This window comes from Buceros rhinoceros, unplaced genomic scaffold (assembly GCF_000710305.1).
Source record: "Buceros rhinoceros silvestris isolate BGI_N320 unplaced genomic scaffold, ASM71030v1 scaffold26055, whole genome shotgun sequence".
In the NCBI taxonomy this organism is placed as follows: Eukaryota; Metazoa; Chordata; class Aves; order Bucerotiformes; family Bucerotidae; genus Buceros; species Buceros rhinoceros.
Window position 1 is genome coordinate 1 of NW_010413783.1, and position 17,029 is coordinate 17,029.

Consider the following 17,029-nt stretch of genomic DNA (forward strand, 5'->3'; position numbering starts at 1 on the left):
CTGGCGACACTCGGCGGGAGGTGGAGGCGGTTTACGTGGTTTCGGTGATGAACGGGCACTTCACCCCGGCTGTTCCGGATATGATTCTTTAACGCTTTTACTCTTTGACAGACCGGCCATTAATTAGCCAGAGCAGACACCGAGCTTACAGAGTATCCTCCGCATAGGTCGCAGCCCTCCTGTCAGCCTTGCCAGTGCTGCTGAGGGAGCTGCCAGGGAAATTAATGCCGGTATTTAATCATCGCAGCCCAATGCAAGTTTTGCTCTCACTAGCACAGAAATATGCGCATCGTCCTTGAGGTAGCTTGTGGCCATGGATTATATATCTTTAAATATCCCAGAATAATTGTAGTTTCAGCACAAAACTGGTGAATGTATTGCTATAAGGCTTATATGCACTAACGATTTAACCTTCTAGATGCTCTATGAGAGATGCGGGTGCCCAGAGTAAACTTAGAAACAAAGATTGAAGAGTGTGGCTTTTTCTCATTATACTTACAAAACTTGAGTCATTTGCATCTGATAATTAACCGCTTCACTGCTGTGAAATGTTGCTGAGCATTAACTGAGAACTTAACTGTATACCACAGTAGGCCAATTTGATAACAGAATTACTTAGTCTTGTAAAGAAAAGAAAGCCAAAAGATTTAGAGACAACTGTGAAAAGCAAATTGACAGCTATGATTAGTTTCAGTGAGCTGATGTGATCAAGATTGATTGTAGGAAAAAAATGTGTAGTTGGTTGTTGGGTTGTTATATTGGAGAATAAGAATTTTTGTAGATCAAATCATTCTAGTTACTGGAGTAAGCTTTCACTTTCAGATGAGTAGTGTTCAAGACAGTGGCTTGGCTAGTGGTAGCAATGTGACAATGAAGGTCAATTAACTAAAGAAATCCTGAGGCAGACCATTAATGAATGGTATTATATTTTCTTATTTCTATTAAAATGCAACCAGTACTATAATAAAACTAATGAAGATTCACTTTCCTTTTTATGTCAACTAAAATTTCAGTCAAGGAGAAAAGCAAAAGTGGAAAAAACAAGATGTATTTTACAGTGTCCAAATGTTGTATGTAAGCATATTTTTGAAAAGTAGTTGCTTCCTGTCTCAAGGTTTGAGGGTTGCAGAACATCTGAAAATGGACACCAAGTGCTTCAGAGAATGTTGCCAAGTTGGCGTGGGCATATAGACTTTTAAATTGTCATGTTATAGTCACATTTAAGGTAAAAACAATCTCATGTTTTCAACATGACAGTTGAGAGTGTCAGTGGAGAGAAGTATAAAAAAACCCATCCTTGCTAACTGATTTTTTATTTTTTGACAGTGGCATTTAAAATAGCCATTTCTGTAGTAAAACAATACAGTCTTAGATCATAATGATTGTAAGGTAAATATAATTGGATAAATATATCTCCTTTTCTCATTATGACTGTATCTGCGTTGATCTATAGGGACAGGAAATGCATCCGAGTTCTTTGAGTCCAAAAATGTAAGCAACTCCTTGTGCCCATATTGCTGCTGTTTGCATAGACAGAATTTTTATATACTAGTGTTGCTTAGCAGCTCAGTCATATACTCCTTATAAGTCCCAGTAGGAGCCAAAAACTAGATGTTCCTACTTAACATGTAGTACGAAAATCCATAGGTGAGCTGGGAGCGTGTCTGATGCTCCCCTACACACTCAGATTGTATATATAAAGAAGTAGTGGCCATTTATATTTGGAAACCAGTTGGCAGGTGCTGGCCTTCCACCCTTTCTAATGTCAAGACGCTCAGGACTGGAAATGGTTTCATTCATATGTTTGTTTGTTTTACTGTGTGGGTTCACTCTCGTATCATCCACCTCATGTGAAGCTCTCCCAAATCAGATCATTAGCCTTTTGTGAGGACCAGAGGGACAGAGTTCTTGATTTCTGAGAGTATGATCAGATACTAGGGGTGTGCAGGTAATGTGGACACTTTGTTTTGGTTCTCTGATCCTCATGCATGTTTTGTCAAGTGTTACAATGCAGAAATTCTGGAGTGAGATTATCATTCTAAAGGCAGCGTAATTTTGTGGGGGGAAAAAGGTTAGATCAAAAAGGGCTTTACGGTTGCAGCAAGAAAACATCTTGCAGACGAACATTTGGTCTCTGAGCACCAGTGAGGGGAGCAGTGTAAGACTGCTGTCACCTGTATGCTTAGCAGAGATATGTCCCTGCTTAGTGTGCTGACTTGTCTTAGCAACCCCCAAATGTTATTCACAAATAGCTGTAAATTTAGCTCTGGGAGACAAGACATCTAGAAGCTAGGTGCAGTGACTAAGCTCTTTTAAAAGCGTAATCAGGGGAGGAAGCAGAGGTAGTTATTTATGCCTATCTCCTAGACAATAGCATGCTTCTTAAGTGTGTGTGCACACATGTGTGTGTGTGTGTGTGTGTATATATATGCGCCTATAAACTTAGTGTATTGGAATTGAATAGGATGTACAATTTATGTCCCGTACACATATTTCTGTACAGTTCAAATCAGCCTTCCCTGGAACTAGGTATTGCAGCCATTAGTGTTGCTGTGAAGTGTCCTGTTCTCATACACGTGCAAGGACTGAGCAGTTTTGTCATTGATTTCCTTTATAAGGTCTCTTGAATTCAAATGTGGAAGATGTCCAACAATTTAAGTGTACTAGAATTATAGGGGTTTTGTGTTGTTTTTTTTTTCTCTCTAGCATTTTCTCACTGTTTCCAAAGGTATAAATAGCCATTTATCTTGGATCTATCATGAAAATAGTTCATTTGATCTGTGTAGATGTGTCTTTTTGCCCAGCTACTAAAGGAGACGGCTGCTGTGAAATGCATAACTGTAGATAAAAAGGCGGGCAGACTTTAAGGCATGACTGGGAATGAAGAACTGTAAGAAAGTAGATTACTGTTGCATACATCTTCGGTGTGGTGAGCCATTCCTTTAGCCCTATCTCAAAAATGATACAAAATTTAATAAAACCCACGGAGAGGGATAGCAAAGAGGACCAGAGTTACGGGATGCCTTTTATACAAAAAGTGGCCAGGCAGAGTAGGATAAATGACAGTGTATGAAGTCTACAAAATCATAAATGCTTTGGAGAATATGTCTGTGCAATAGTTATCCTATTTCTGTACTGCAAATATGTAAATCAACTGAGAAAGACCTCATCAGTCTGAAAAGCCTCTGATGCCAGATAATGTGTATATAGCCAAGGTCTTCAATTAAAGGTTCTTGGGAAGGGCTCGCTCTCTGTGGGTTTGTCATACTCAGCTGCTGGCCCACCCCTGGGGACAGAACAGGCAGATGCCTGGCGTGGACCTGAAAATCGGTCTTTCAGTTCTCAAAGTCGTCGTTTCATTATTTTGTCAAGAGATGAAGCCAGACACCTCTGTCCTTTTAAATAACCAGTCTATTGAATGTAACCTGTGAAGGTGGATGCAGAAAAAAACACGTGTGTTGGCAGTTACTGTACAGGAAAGCTCCTGGATAGTGTTGAAGCTGACAGCAGTGGTGAAAAGCATGGTTCTGTTTAAATAATACATCGATTTCATGCTCCACAGAATTTAGTCAATTATATTTTTGAAAGTGAAATCTTTAGATCTTTTGCAACCCTGGATTATTTGAGTTTGTTCTTGATCTAAAACTTCTCTACGCACTGGAGAACTAGCTCAGGATATGGAGGTTCAAGCTCTTTCTAAAGGAAATCCTCGTATAAGCTTACTTCAGCAGTAAAAATAGCACGCTGAGTTAGCCTTGAACAAATGAGATGTGTTGTTTGTGGAGAAGCATTGGTGGTCCCTCTGTCTGCTATAGCTATACAGAGCTGTTCAGCACTGCTGCAGGAGTGCTCCTTCTAGATCAGCATAAACTCAGCATCTTGTTCCGTGAAGGAAGCAGAGATTATGTGATCCTCTCTCTGCTGGCTAACAGCTTCTGAACCTGACTCGCTTCAGCTAGGCTCATTAGGGTGTAGGTCTCGTCTGTCAGAAATCTGGCAGCAGAGCAGATACTAATAGAAGTGCTGAGAGAAGGGTGGCAGCTTAATAGCTATCAAAGAAATAACAGGAAGAAGGACGTTGAAGAAGATCCAGAGGAAGAAAGGCTGCAGTTGTTCCTGAACCTTGAAACTGTGTGTTTGTGTTAGCTAACCTTAATTTAGGTATTAGGACAAATAATAAATCACTTGATTCTTGATAATGCCTTTCACTACAAGCATAAATCAGGGCAAACCATTTGCAGCAACCTTTCATAAAACTATATAGGTGCTGTAATTTAAATTATATTGCTGTTAAACAGCTTGTTGCCACAAGTTGGTATGCGTTGCACCAGTCAGAGTCTAAATGCTAAATAGGAAGTCCATAGTAAGTGTAGAAATAAGTAGTTTATGGGCAGATGGAAGCTTTCTCCTCTGCACTCGGAGCTAGCTGGCTGAGCCCACGTTAATTACTTCCTGCCGGTCTCATGCTGGAGCTATACATGAGAGAGTGCTAATGTGGTAAAGCATCTTCAGTTGGCTTGGGCCATAGGCTGAGCTCATGGCTGCCAAGGATGTGTTATGCAATTCTGTCCAGGCAGCCTGTACGTGTAGATTTCACATACTGGTTTTTCTTGAGCTACACTGTTAAAGACAGATTAACACTGATCACCTTGCTTGTCCATCTACTGGTATTTTACCATTCCTAGCAAAACAGTATTAGTGTCTTCAATCTTCCCTGTTTTAGGACAATTCTTGGGCATTAAGTGATTTTTTTTTTTGTTTTTAATATTTTTTTAAATCTTCTGACTAATTAGATGGATAAAATGGTCAGCAAATGCAAACCTTTTTTTATTAAATATCTAGACTTAAAAATTTAACCTTTTGGAAAGCACGTAAAAGCTCAGATCTGCTTATGTAATGTGTGTGTGTGTGTGTGTTTGGAAACATGGTGTTGTCTGAAGTACCTGTTATTTGTGTTTTGGTGTGTGGTTTTTGTTATGTTTGGGTTTATTTTGTTTTGTTCTCCCCAGGCAGTAACAGTCCACACCAGTGTAAAACTGTTTGAGGCTGAAATCAAGCATATAGACAGAATCACAAAATCGTTAAGGTTGGAAGGCACCTTTTGAGATCATCAGATGGTGTAATAAGATTGCAAAACTAATGGCACGTGGACTCTGTAGCTTACTAAACAATTTTCTTTACTCTCCCATTGTAAATTAATGACTTTTAATTTCTGTTATAGATTGACTATACAGGAACAGAGCCTTCTAGTCCCTGCAACAAATGTTTAAATGTGTCCTGGGACAGCACACCACCTTGTACTTGCACCATCAATTTCACGCTGGAACATTCATTTGAGGTATGCTGCTCTGTATGCAAAGTGAAACGAGAACAGTGTATATGGTCTATTTTGTAATTGATAGGAAAGCTGTATCACTTGAAGTCTTAAATATTTTTTTTTTCTATTTTAAAGAGTTATTTCTAGTTTTCCTATGAACTTGGATCTGATTTTTTTGTGCCTTTTCAGTAGCAGAGATGACATGGTTTTTAATGCTTCTGTTTATCTGGGAATGTATGACATTAAATGGAATGCTTGGGTTTTACATATTTAAATTTACCGTATGTGTCATACAGCTGGCGAATAGATCAGCTGGTCCTACATGGTGTACAAAAACTCAGTCCAGCAAAAACTGGAAATACCAGATACATGCATTCTGACAAATTGGAGGCAAATAATGAGGCTTCTGTGCTGAACATCAGACAAGACAGGTGTTGGGATTAGTGCTGGTGAAAAACATTCTGATAGTTTATGGCATGTTTATACTTTTTGACTTCAGCTTATGTCAGGATAGCACTCTTATGTACTCAGTGTGAAGAAAGGATTGACGCTCTGACTTTACAAATGTTCCCATAAAGAGGTTAAAATTTAAGCTTTGTGTGAATGAAAACCCCTCTTGCCCCATCTTGCTTCTCGTAGAGCAATGTATTCATGTATTATGGACTTTCCAACTTCTATCAAAACCATCGTCGCTATGTGAAATCTCGAGATGACAGCCAACTGAATGGAGATAACAGCTCACTACTTGTAGGTATTCACGCGGGTAACTTTTGACTGTTGCATACTTTGCCCCATAGCAGTGTATTTAGTTTAATAATAATTAGGAACTAGAATTTGCATAACAGAAGGCAACCATAAGGAACCCATATTTTGTTTGCAGAAATTAACTGTAAAACTGGAAAATTTCATGTCAGTCACTTCATGTAAGAGGACAGCACTGCCGTACTTCAATCATTTCTCAAATTTGAGAGGTTTTAAGTTGTCTTATCTTCAGTCAGTAGTTTCTATCTGTATGTATTCTGTCTGAAGTTTTTGTTTTCAGTATGAAGTAATATTTGGTTACCTCGCACTTGGTTTGGATATTGCAGCTAAATGCATCCATTTTTGTAGACTCTGGTTCAATAGTGAACATCAGCGATATTGGCAAGTATCAATACCGTGTATTCTGTTTAAGGCACTGTGTAATGTTTAGGACCAGACCTCTCTTCTTCCTCATTTTTATGGGAAGTGGAAATATAGTTGTGTTCTTGCTCCAGCAAGAATGGTTCTCCCTTTTTTATCTGTAAACTATAAAAAGGGGGAAGGTTTCAAGAGGCTGCATCTGGTGACTGAGACAGGATTTTGAGGGTGCTTTTTCTGTTTGTATTTTTGGCATGTTGGTAGAGTCCTTTTGCCTTTTATGTTACATTTGCCTGTTATGTTTTCCTTTTATTTTCTATAACCCCCTTCAATAAAAGAATACTTGAAAACTTCTTGTTGGAAAACTGTTCCTATTGAAAGATAAAAGAAAAATAGGTGTAATGGCTTCCAAGAAAAGCCTTATTTTTAGCCTGACCATGATGAGATTCTGACTTTATTCACATTTTATTTGAATTTTATTCCTGCTTGTTTAAAAAAAAAAAAAACAAAAACCAAAAACCAAGCAATCAATAACCTGACTTGTGGAAAGTTTAGGATGTGCACATTATATAGCAAAACCCAGGTTATTTGGATAAACTAGCACAGACTTATCTGCCATTTTTCTTTCTATCTATCAGAATCCAAGTAAAGAGTGTGAACCTTACCGCACAAATGAGGACAAACCCATTGCTCCTTGTGGAGCTATTGCCAACAGTATGTTTAATGGTATGGTAACACCTTTTAAGTTATCACTTAGCTGTTTTTGTGATCTAGTGTGTGTTTTTTTTCGTGTTGCAAATTATTCTGAATAAAGACTTCATGGGCTTTTTTGTTTTTAATTAATGCATTTTCAGTATTCTAAATATATTGTACTGCTGGCTTTTTTTTTTTTTTTTTCAAAATTGCTATGAGAATTAATTTAATTTGACGTACAAAGGATGGAAATACCTGTTGTGAGAAGCTAATTACTACTGTGGAGTAGAAACACAGATGTCATATATGGATAATACGCTGCTGTCTAATATGCTTTGATTCCTACAGAATGGCTTGTGATTGTGGCAGATAGGTAATAAATGCCTTGTCCAGTTTTTTGTTTGTTTTTTTTTCCTGGAGGTAATTGTTTCACTGCCTATCAGGATCATCTGTCTAATTAAATTTCCTGCAGCTGGTTTTCTAATTTGATTTTCTCTTTAGATACCTTGAAATTATACCGCATTGATAATGACACAAAGACTCCCATTACTTTGATTAAAAAAGGCATTGCATGGTGGACAGATAAAAATGTGAAGTTCAGGAATCCTACAGGAGATGGAAATAACTTAACCGCACTTTTCCAAGGTAAAAAAAAAAGGTCAAATTTTAAGAATATCAAAACACTTCAAACACCTTTTCAGTCCAGTGAGCTTTACCACTGACAACATTGTACAAAATGTGCTAATTAAAACTATTGTGGCTCTCTGAGGAAATCCAAGCTGAAGACTTCTCTGCTATCTAGAAAATTTGTCTTTAAATAATCAAAGCTGCAAATTTCATGTGGAAGTGTTTGGGTTTTATCTTTACAGTAATCATTACTTCTTTTTAATTTCCAATAATCTTTTCCCACCTTGAATACTAAGAAAAAGTATAAAAAAGCCTAATATGTGTGCTGCTCCAGTCATTGAGCCCCAGCTGGGAGCTAAGCACCACACAGCTGCTCACTAACCGTGTCCGTGCCCAGGAGGGTGGCGGGGAGAATCGCAAGGGTGAAAGTGAGAAAACTCATGGGTTAAGGTAAAGACATGTTAATAATTGGGGAGAAAGGGGAAAAAAAGCAAGGAAAAAAAAAGCCAAAAACAACAATGAGAGAGGAAAATAAAACTCAGGAAAAACAAGTGATGCAAAAGAAAACAATTGCTCGCCACCAGCCAAGGCCCTGAGCAATGGCAGCCCCTGCCAACTTCCACCTGCCCGGTTTTATTGCTGAACATGATGTCACAGGCTAAGAAATGTGGGGTCAGCTGTCCCAGCTGTGTTCCCTCCCAACCTGTTGTGCACTCCCAGCCTACTTGCTGGCAGGGTAGTCTGAGGAGCAGGAAAGGCCTTCATGCTGTGCAAGCACTGCTCAGTGTGTTACCAACACTGCTTTCATCACAAATCCAAACCAGCAGGATACAAGCTAGTATGAAGAAATTTAACTCTATCCCAGACAAAACCAGTGTAACTGCTTGGGTTTAACTTGAAATCTTGCAGTTGTTTAATCAAACTCTTCATATGGAGTTTTCATGTATGTGTTTCTATGGGAAGATTGTGCAGAGTTTTCTAAAAAACTGTTTCTTTTTGTGATTAGAAGGGACCAATGCCTCCCCTTTGTTATATTAAAAACAAATCAGTAAATCAAAGTTTTCTTTGGCCACTAATGCCTGAAAATAATCTTCCTCAGGGCTCTAAGGTGGGTGTGTGTGTTTATGCAAGGTACATAGTAATTTCAGGTTTAACCGTGTGGGTTTCTTGCTTAGTCACAGCCAAATTACACGTTACCAATGTGATGCTACTTTTAGAAAAGCAGATACCTTACCCTAATATAGTGAAGAATTTTGTTTCCAGTAAAATTAGCAAAAGCATTGGTATGGCATGATCTAAAATACTGTACAATAATTTTATTTGCTCATACCCTGGGTAGTGGTAGTCAAACTCTTAACAAGTGAGCAGAGGAGCTGTCATCCTCATGGAGAACTATCTTGCAATAGGCACAACAAAGTAATGTTTTGAGGGAAGAGTTCCCAGCTATGTAAGTGTGCAGGGGAGGAAAATTTGTTTAAACAAATGGACAGTACTCCATGAGAATAAATGGATATGCATTATTATTTAAGCAGCAAAATAAAAAGTTCTTAAACAGCCCAGTGTCTTGCAACAGTAGTGAGGCGACTCATCTGTCCATACTGTTTGAAGGTAATGTTTTTTTAATATTAGCATGAATTTTGATGAGCCAGTCCTGTATTTGAACTACTTTATTGTTACTATTTTTGTTTAATCCTAGGCACAACAAAGCCTATTAACTGGCCCAAGCCAGTGTATATGCTGGACTCGGAGCCTGACAACAATGGCTTTATCAATGAAGACTTCATTGTGTGGATGCGTACTGCTGCTCTGCCAACATTTCGCAAGCTGTATCGTCTCATCGAAAGGAAGGATAACTTACAGCCTACCTTACAGGCTGGGAAGTATTCCTTGGATATTACATACAGTATCCTTTGAAAGCGGCTAAGGGTCTTAGCTGGATTACACAGGCATATATTTGTACAAGTTCAAATTGAACTAGCCTTTTGCTTGCCATCTCTAAACAATGATGATAGTGAGCTGTGTCTGAAAACTAGTACTGAGAATTGGGTAGAATATTACCATTTTTTACTTCTGTGCAAGTTTTTATAGACTTAGTAGCTTCATACTACTGAGAGGCAAATCAGATTGCTTGGATGCTGTAAAGGAATGAAGAGAGGCATAAGAAAAAGGAAAGCGCAGAGGCAGTCGGCAGTGTAGCAGTTTGAGAACTTGAAGGTGTAATAACAATATGTAATCAAGGGCAGACTGGCTTTGGAGGACAGAAAAATGCCAGAGCTGTGGATCAGTGGAGGTCTGTCATTTCATTTTGGACACACTGAAGATTAGGTAGAGGTGCAGGGGTCTAGGGGAGGAGGGTTGCCATAGTTACCAAATTCTTAAAATTCAAATTAAAAATTTTTAATTCAAATTCAAATTTTTTAAGTAGCTACTGAAGTATTTTCCTCTGCTGCACAAAGGGAGTGGATATAAAACTAAGTGAACATAATGAAAGATTTTGTACTAAACATATTCAAGAAATTAAATTTAGATTTCCTTATTTTATTTAAGTTACTTTCAAAAACCCACAAAATAGTGCACTTACTCTTCCTTTAGAAAGGGGTTAATGGCTCCTAACGTGGCATTTTTCTTGGAGTAGCTGACAGTGCACAAATTAGTCCTAGCCTGAAAGAACAGCTAAATGTTTGATATTAGCACTTCCGATATTCAAAGGCAGCAGTTTGTATTTGGAACCTGAGTGAAACAACCCCAAAATAACCCTGACCACATAAAGATAAATTTGGAAATGTGCTGCTTGTTTTCCTAAATGTTTTTCAGATTATCCAGTACACAGTTTTGATGGACGAAAAAGGATGATCCTAAGCACCATCTCGTGGATGGGAGGCAAAAATCCCTTTCTGGGAATTGCTTACATCACTGTCGGGTCCATATGCTTCTTCTTAGGAGTTGTATTGCTGATCATCCATCACAAATATGGAAATCGAAACACTAGTGCAGACATTCCCAATTAATCTTGCATTCTGAAACAAATGTACTGCATGTGCATCAAGGCCAGTCCAGAACTGACCCAGTTTTTGAAAGATAAATCTCTGCTTCTGTCACTTCTGGGACTGGGTACATAATTTTTATGTAAAGCTCACCTTTCCCATACTGCGGATTAACTCTTGAAAATGACGGGTATACAATTAGCTATATTGATTGTATCTCTGCCTATGTCAGAAAATTTTTTTCTGATAATTTGCCTCTAACGGAGCAGGCCAGCTGATGTGTATAGCTCCCATTGCCTTGATGCATCTGCTGCTTGTTCATGTGCTGTGTAATGGTGGTATGATCCAGTACATACAGGTTTTGTGGAGAAAGAATGCTATAAGATACTGTAAATTGTCAACTTTCCAGAATCCAGGTGTCAGTGCTGTTGAAAGGAAAAGTCAAGTCTTAATGTTTTTTCAATATACTGTCTTGTGTGCATGGGCTCTTATGTTTCTTGCTGAGATTTTAATATATTTATATAAGTTGTTAAATATTTTTCCTGTGTCCTACCCACCTCTGTTATGTTAAATCCTTTAAGTGCTGTGTAAATTTGAGCACTCTAGATTCTTCATGTATTTACAATATATGTGCCTGGCCAGTAAACTAGCATCAATGGAGATACCAGAAAACCTATTTGTGAGTCCCTTTTAAAAACTGTTCTAAATTGGGAAGTGTTTGTTGCCAGTAGAATCTGAGGTTTTTTTCTAATTTTCTTTGCTCTAAGTCATATCAGTAGCAGTTTATCTATTGTGCTTGCTTCTTTTGCTTTTTAAGAGCAGCTCCAAGCTGCTTAAAAAAACCCCATGTTTTTTTCCATTCACAAATTTCAGTGAGTTCCTTTTACTGGAGGAGTTTCCTGATTTTCTTGATGATTTTGTATTCTGAGCAGGCGTTGTTGTAAAGGAGTAGTCATATACTTTCTCCTTGTTTGGAGTGAACACCACATACATTTTTTTGCGGTGTTAAGATAGTAAGCTATGGAAGTTCAGATGACAGTAACCTCTTTTCACTGAAACGCAGGTTGATCTTGCTGTGAAACCTGATATAAATATTGCAGTTAGAAGCAATGTGCAGGTTGGTGTCTTTAAATCAACTTCCAGAAGGGTTCACTTTTAGGTTAATTAAAAGTTCACTGTAACCTGTAAAATATTATTTTTGGTGACTTCTTTTTTTTAGATGATGCACAGAAATTGTAATGTATATGGAGATGACTTTATAAGCAACTAGCTCGATAAAGTATTGAGTATATTAAAGGAGACCTAATAAATTCTGCAAACAATTTAGTAAGAGATTTTATTTTGTTCTTGAACACATGTATTTTCATCTGGATGAGAAGATGTATTCTCATTAATGTCAATGCAGTTTAAGTGATTTCCATTTCTGGGATGGCATATTTATTACAAAAAGTTGTTTATTCATGGTCCAATAGCTTAATCTATAGCCAGCTTTAAACAACACTATTAATTTATCACAGAAACACATTGACTGTTTTTACTGAATTACTTGTGTCATCTTTTTAAGCTAGCAGATTAAGCCTGTAAGTCTATATAAACTATGGAATGAGGCAGCATTTTCAGTGTGCTGGCTTTCCCTAACTCCATATAATAATTTGTTTGCATAGTACAGTGTGGCAGCAGAGGGCTTTTAAATAGTCAAAACTCTAAGATTTTTATTTGCAACATACAGTATCTGTGTTGCTGGAATGATAGAAGAAGGGTCTGTACCTTTGTGTGTTGCAAGGCAAAAAACTCCCACAAAATGTTAAACTGGCTTTCCTCTGCAGAGTAGCTGCTAGTCCAAAAAATAGCAAGCAAGGGAATGTCTCCCAGTTACTTGTAATTACAATATTTTGATTTCTAAACTCAGTGCTTGTCATTTGAAATGCAAATATATGCTGTTTCTTTCATAATCCCTATGTTTTTCCAAGTAGGAAGTGCTGCTTTAGAGGCTGGGTTCAAAATTAAAACCAATGTATTTTTCTATCTTAAAATACTTTTCAGTACTTTATTTTTCTGCTCCCTGTAGCTGTCAGTGCTGCTTTGATATTCTTAAAGAAGTGCACCTGGGTTTTGTTACTATTAAGCTTTTCTCTTGAGAGCCTGTACTGGTAAATACTTGCCAGGCAGTATGCCTGACAGCCAGTGTGCTTATAACAGCTTAAAATACTAGCTCAAATTTGTAAACTCTTCCTTCCCTCGTGCTCATTTGTCTTGATGTCACGTTGGTAACTGTGGAGATCCTTGGATTTTGTATTTCTTACAAGTTGCCCATATGTTGCCACATGTTAAAAGATGAAACCACAGCATCCCTGTCTGACACTTATCAGGGCAGCGTCACTGCCCTAGGGTTCAGTGTCATGCGTTGAACTGGGATTTGACCATCTGTGACCTGGTTCTTCAGTGGCATCCTTCACTGGTACTCACTACCAGAGTTGAGAAATACATAGAGCAATGCCTCTGCTTTCTAAGTGCCTTCCAAGTTGTACCCAACTGAGGCAGTGTCCAAAGTGTGAGAGATCATAAGCTTTCTGGAGGCTGCTGCTGTTACCAGGGTCTGCTTATGAACGAATCTTTCCTGGAGACAGTAATTTGGGAAACCAGGGTATGTCCGTGTCTTACGCAAGAGCTCTCCAAACAAATCTGCCTGTGTGAGACCAACTTCCTTCTGGTTTCTTGTAAAAAATCTACATCCTTGTAACAAAGCAGATTGTCACCTCAGGTATTTTTTTTTTTACAGCATCAGGCTATTTGGGGAGCTGGTTGGAAGAGTTATCGGCTTATAACTGGAATGTGAAGAATTCTTCACAGCCTTTGCCTCCCAGGGTTACAGTGGTACTGAAACTAGGTTTTCAGTAATGTGATCATGCTTTAATTACGAATGGTAAGCCTTGAAGAATGTAAGCTGTGTCTTTTTCCTATAGAAATCTCCATGGAAGAAAAGGCCATGAGAGTCTAGTAACATCTGCAAGCACATGTATCTGCTTGAATAGAGTAGAGCATGCATCAAATAGAGCAATGCATATGGCTGGTGCTTGGCTTGGATTCATGGGAGGTGTTGCTGCACCTTTCTCTCAGACTCCCTTCTTGCAGTGGGCAAACAGGGGTTACAGTCAATACCTATAGACAGACAGATGTCCAGGACTGAGTTGAAGTGAGTGTCTGGTGGAAAAATGTGACCAAGTCTAAAGCAGAATGTACCTACAGTGACTTTAAAAAAAAGTTACTGATTGGAATGCAACTGCCGAAGGCAAAGAACCATAGGCGTAACCATAGAGTACTCTGGAATCATTGTATCATCTCATCTTCAGCGTTCCTGTGATAAGAAGATGATTTCCAATCTTGCCTGAAAATTTGTGATCTACCCTTGGTACTACCTAAGTGTGGTTTTTTGGTTTGTTTTTTATATAAAAGTTCTACATTTGCATTTCCTGGGGTTGTTCCCTGTAACTCAATGAACTAGCTATGATGATGAGTTAGAACTTACGAGGGCAATAGCACAAAGGCTTTCTTGGAAGGTCTGCAATATCCATCTTAAATTCAAGCCAGTCCCATGAGGATTTTGTATGGAACTAGTCAGTGAGTTTAAAAAAAACCCCAACCAAACGAAAAACCAAAACCAACACAAACCCCAACACCCCAAAATGTTCCACATGAAGAATACTTGTCTATTGAACAGACTCTCACTTTCAAAGTAGCAGGAAAAATGTGAAAATCTAAGACGATATTATTCCTGCTCTCTTCTCAGCAACGTGGTTGGTTTATGGCAGAGTGAAGATGGGCTCTGAGGTAGAAAGCCCTGTTGTAAAAAGTTTTTTGTTTTTTTTTTTTGTAGTAGTAGCATTAAATTTTCCTCAGATCAGCATAAGTATTTTCATGGACCGTACGTTCTAGCTCATGGAATCTGTTCTGATCACCGTGTTGTCTTCTGTGCCTAAACGTGAAGTCTAATCTTACTTGACAGTTTCAATTAAGACTGAAGTCTGTTACGAAATGGCCTAATTATAATCAGCAGATCCTTATGACCTGAGTCTCAAATAAGAAACTACCTTCCTGAAAGCCTCCCCTTCCAAACAAGCTCCACCTGCATTTCAAAAGAAAATAATACTCTCCATCCATTGAGTTGTATCAACTGCTGCTAGAAAGTCTGAAGTGTGAAAATTATTTTTCTCATTTCATGTTGGGAATGAAATAAAAAGAAATAAAAGCGTAAGTCAATAATGAATGAAACTCAAGACAAAAAAAAAACTTTTTTTTTTGAAAGAAAAAGGTGGAGTTCTTTCTCAGTGAACCATAATTTCAGATAAAGATGACAGAGGAAACAATTTGAGCAAACTGAATACCAGAGTTATGTGCAGGTTTAACTGAATTTGTGCCTGAGGATTGTGCCCAAATTTTGCAAAATGAAGTGGTGATGCGTTTTTAAGTAGTGTGAGAGGGCCAGGAGTGTAATTAATGACGTCATTAATTCTGTTACAAAAATGGGAAACACTGGCTTGTGATATCTTTGGAAAAAATGAAAATACAGTTGTCTCCAGGTTCTCCCCCCTACTGGGGTCTGGAGATATGTAAACTTTTGCTTATAAAATCTTTTTTTTTTCTGTTAGCAAGTTCTTTTAATGCCATTTTAGTGAATTACACAACTCAAAGTAACTTGGAAAATGGTTATACAAAGACAGAATACAGCATGTTTTCTCTCTTCACACACACAGCTTTTAAGTGGGTTAGTGAATTATTTTGTTTGCAAGAAAAAAATTAAACCAGCAAGACTCAGGAGGAGGTTTTCAGCTGTCCTGCTGCACCAGGGTTCTGCTTCGACAGCCGGGTTGAACGTTAACTCAGTTGTTTGTGGATCTCTTCATAGTCAGGGTTTACATACCATTCTGTTACTGGCTTTAGGAGGTAAAACTTCTTTGTTTGTTTGTTTTGGTGGTGAATGCTTATTAACAGTCCCGTTTTCATTCGGGCTTAAATAAAACTGTTTAACAATGAGTATTGATTAACAATTGTATTATTCGTCAATACAGTAAATGCAAAAGTTACTCTATCAAGTCAGGAAAAAGCAGTCTGAATTTCGTTCTAGTGAAATATCCTCACCCTGAGGTGGCAAGTTGCCATTTCTCAAGTTTTTATCCTAAATTAATTGACACTGAAGACACCAGTCTGTGCTTGCTCCGAGCAGTCATCTTGCAGCTTTGATTGGTACGTAACCCACATGCCAAGCTTTAAGTACAGCCTTAGCGTTGTAAAGTGTATTTTGACAGGCACTAGCACTGAAACTCAGATTCAGGAAATGATCCGCACACCAGAAGCTGAGCAATAATAACTTATATGGGGGTTATGATCCTTTTACCAGCATCTAAACACATCTGAGGGTATACAAATCAGAATACAAATATTATACATACTCATAAAATCAGAGTGCAAGAGGAATGAATGGAAATCTGTCTTGCAGTAGTAGTAGTAATGTATTCTAAGTGTTCTTCTGTAATAGCACTGCTTGAGTGTTTGAAAACTTTGTTAAATAATGCATCCAGTTACCTCCTTTGTTACAACACTTATTTCTCCATGACTATGCTTTCTAAATGATATTTTTAATATTTTACTCAACTAAGACATATACCTACAACTACTTCCTCACCTTTGTGTTTTTAGTTTATTTCTGGGACAGTTCATCAGACTGAGAATTGCTTGTGCTTTGAGATATGATCCTTGTTATTTCTGTACTAGACTGAGCACTGATTTGCTGCGTTTGACACGCTATTCATCATGAGGTTTGGCACCAGAGCAAAAGCAGCGTAATGCCAAAAACTGAGTGCACTGCAACTGCAGCAAAGCCAGGAATAGTGTTCCTGACAGCACTGTATTTCAGCACAAGGTGGAAGCAGTGGAAGATGCACTTATGGGGGCTAGATCTGCAATGCAGAAAAACCCAGGCTTCTCAGAGCACTTTGCTGAAGGACAGATTCTTCCTTTAGAATCAAACAGGCTCTTGCACTTCAAACGAATCTGGCTTCACTCCCTGTAGTTATGTATTGTGGAACGGGACGCTGAAGGTGGGTTCTCATTGTTACACACGTGGAGTACTCAGTATCCCTGCTGCTAATGGAGGCAGAGGGCAGGCGCATGTTTCAGTCTTGTTCTTTTTTTCCCCCGTGTGTAGTGGCTCAGCGAGGGATGCCACATCTCCTATTCGGCTGGGTCCTTCCCGGATTTGCCGAAGTGCCCCTCGAAGGCAGGGAAGCGGCCG

At 38.5% G+C, this 17,029-nt stretch overlaps 1 protein-coding gene across 1 annotated transcript; it reads left to right on the plus strand.

Moving 5' to 3' along the window:
* Window positions 1-5,221: 5,221 nt before the first annotated feature.
* TMEM30A (transmembrane protein 30A) lies at window positions 5,222-11,332 on the plus strand (the record flags this gene model as incomplete). The annotated part of the gene is made up of 6 exons (XM_010136894.1): window positions 5,222-5,338; window positions 5,957-6,064; window positions 7,075-7,162; window positions 7,631-7,774; window positions 9,453-9,659; window positions 10,571-11,332. Coding segments are annotated over 6 exons (858 nt in total), but the record flags the coding sequence as incomplete, so codon positions are not given.
* Window positions 11,333-17,029: the final 5,697 nt, after the last annotated feature.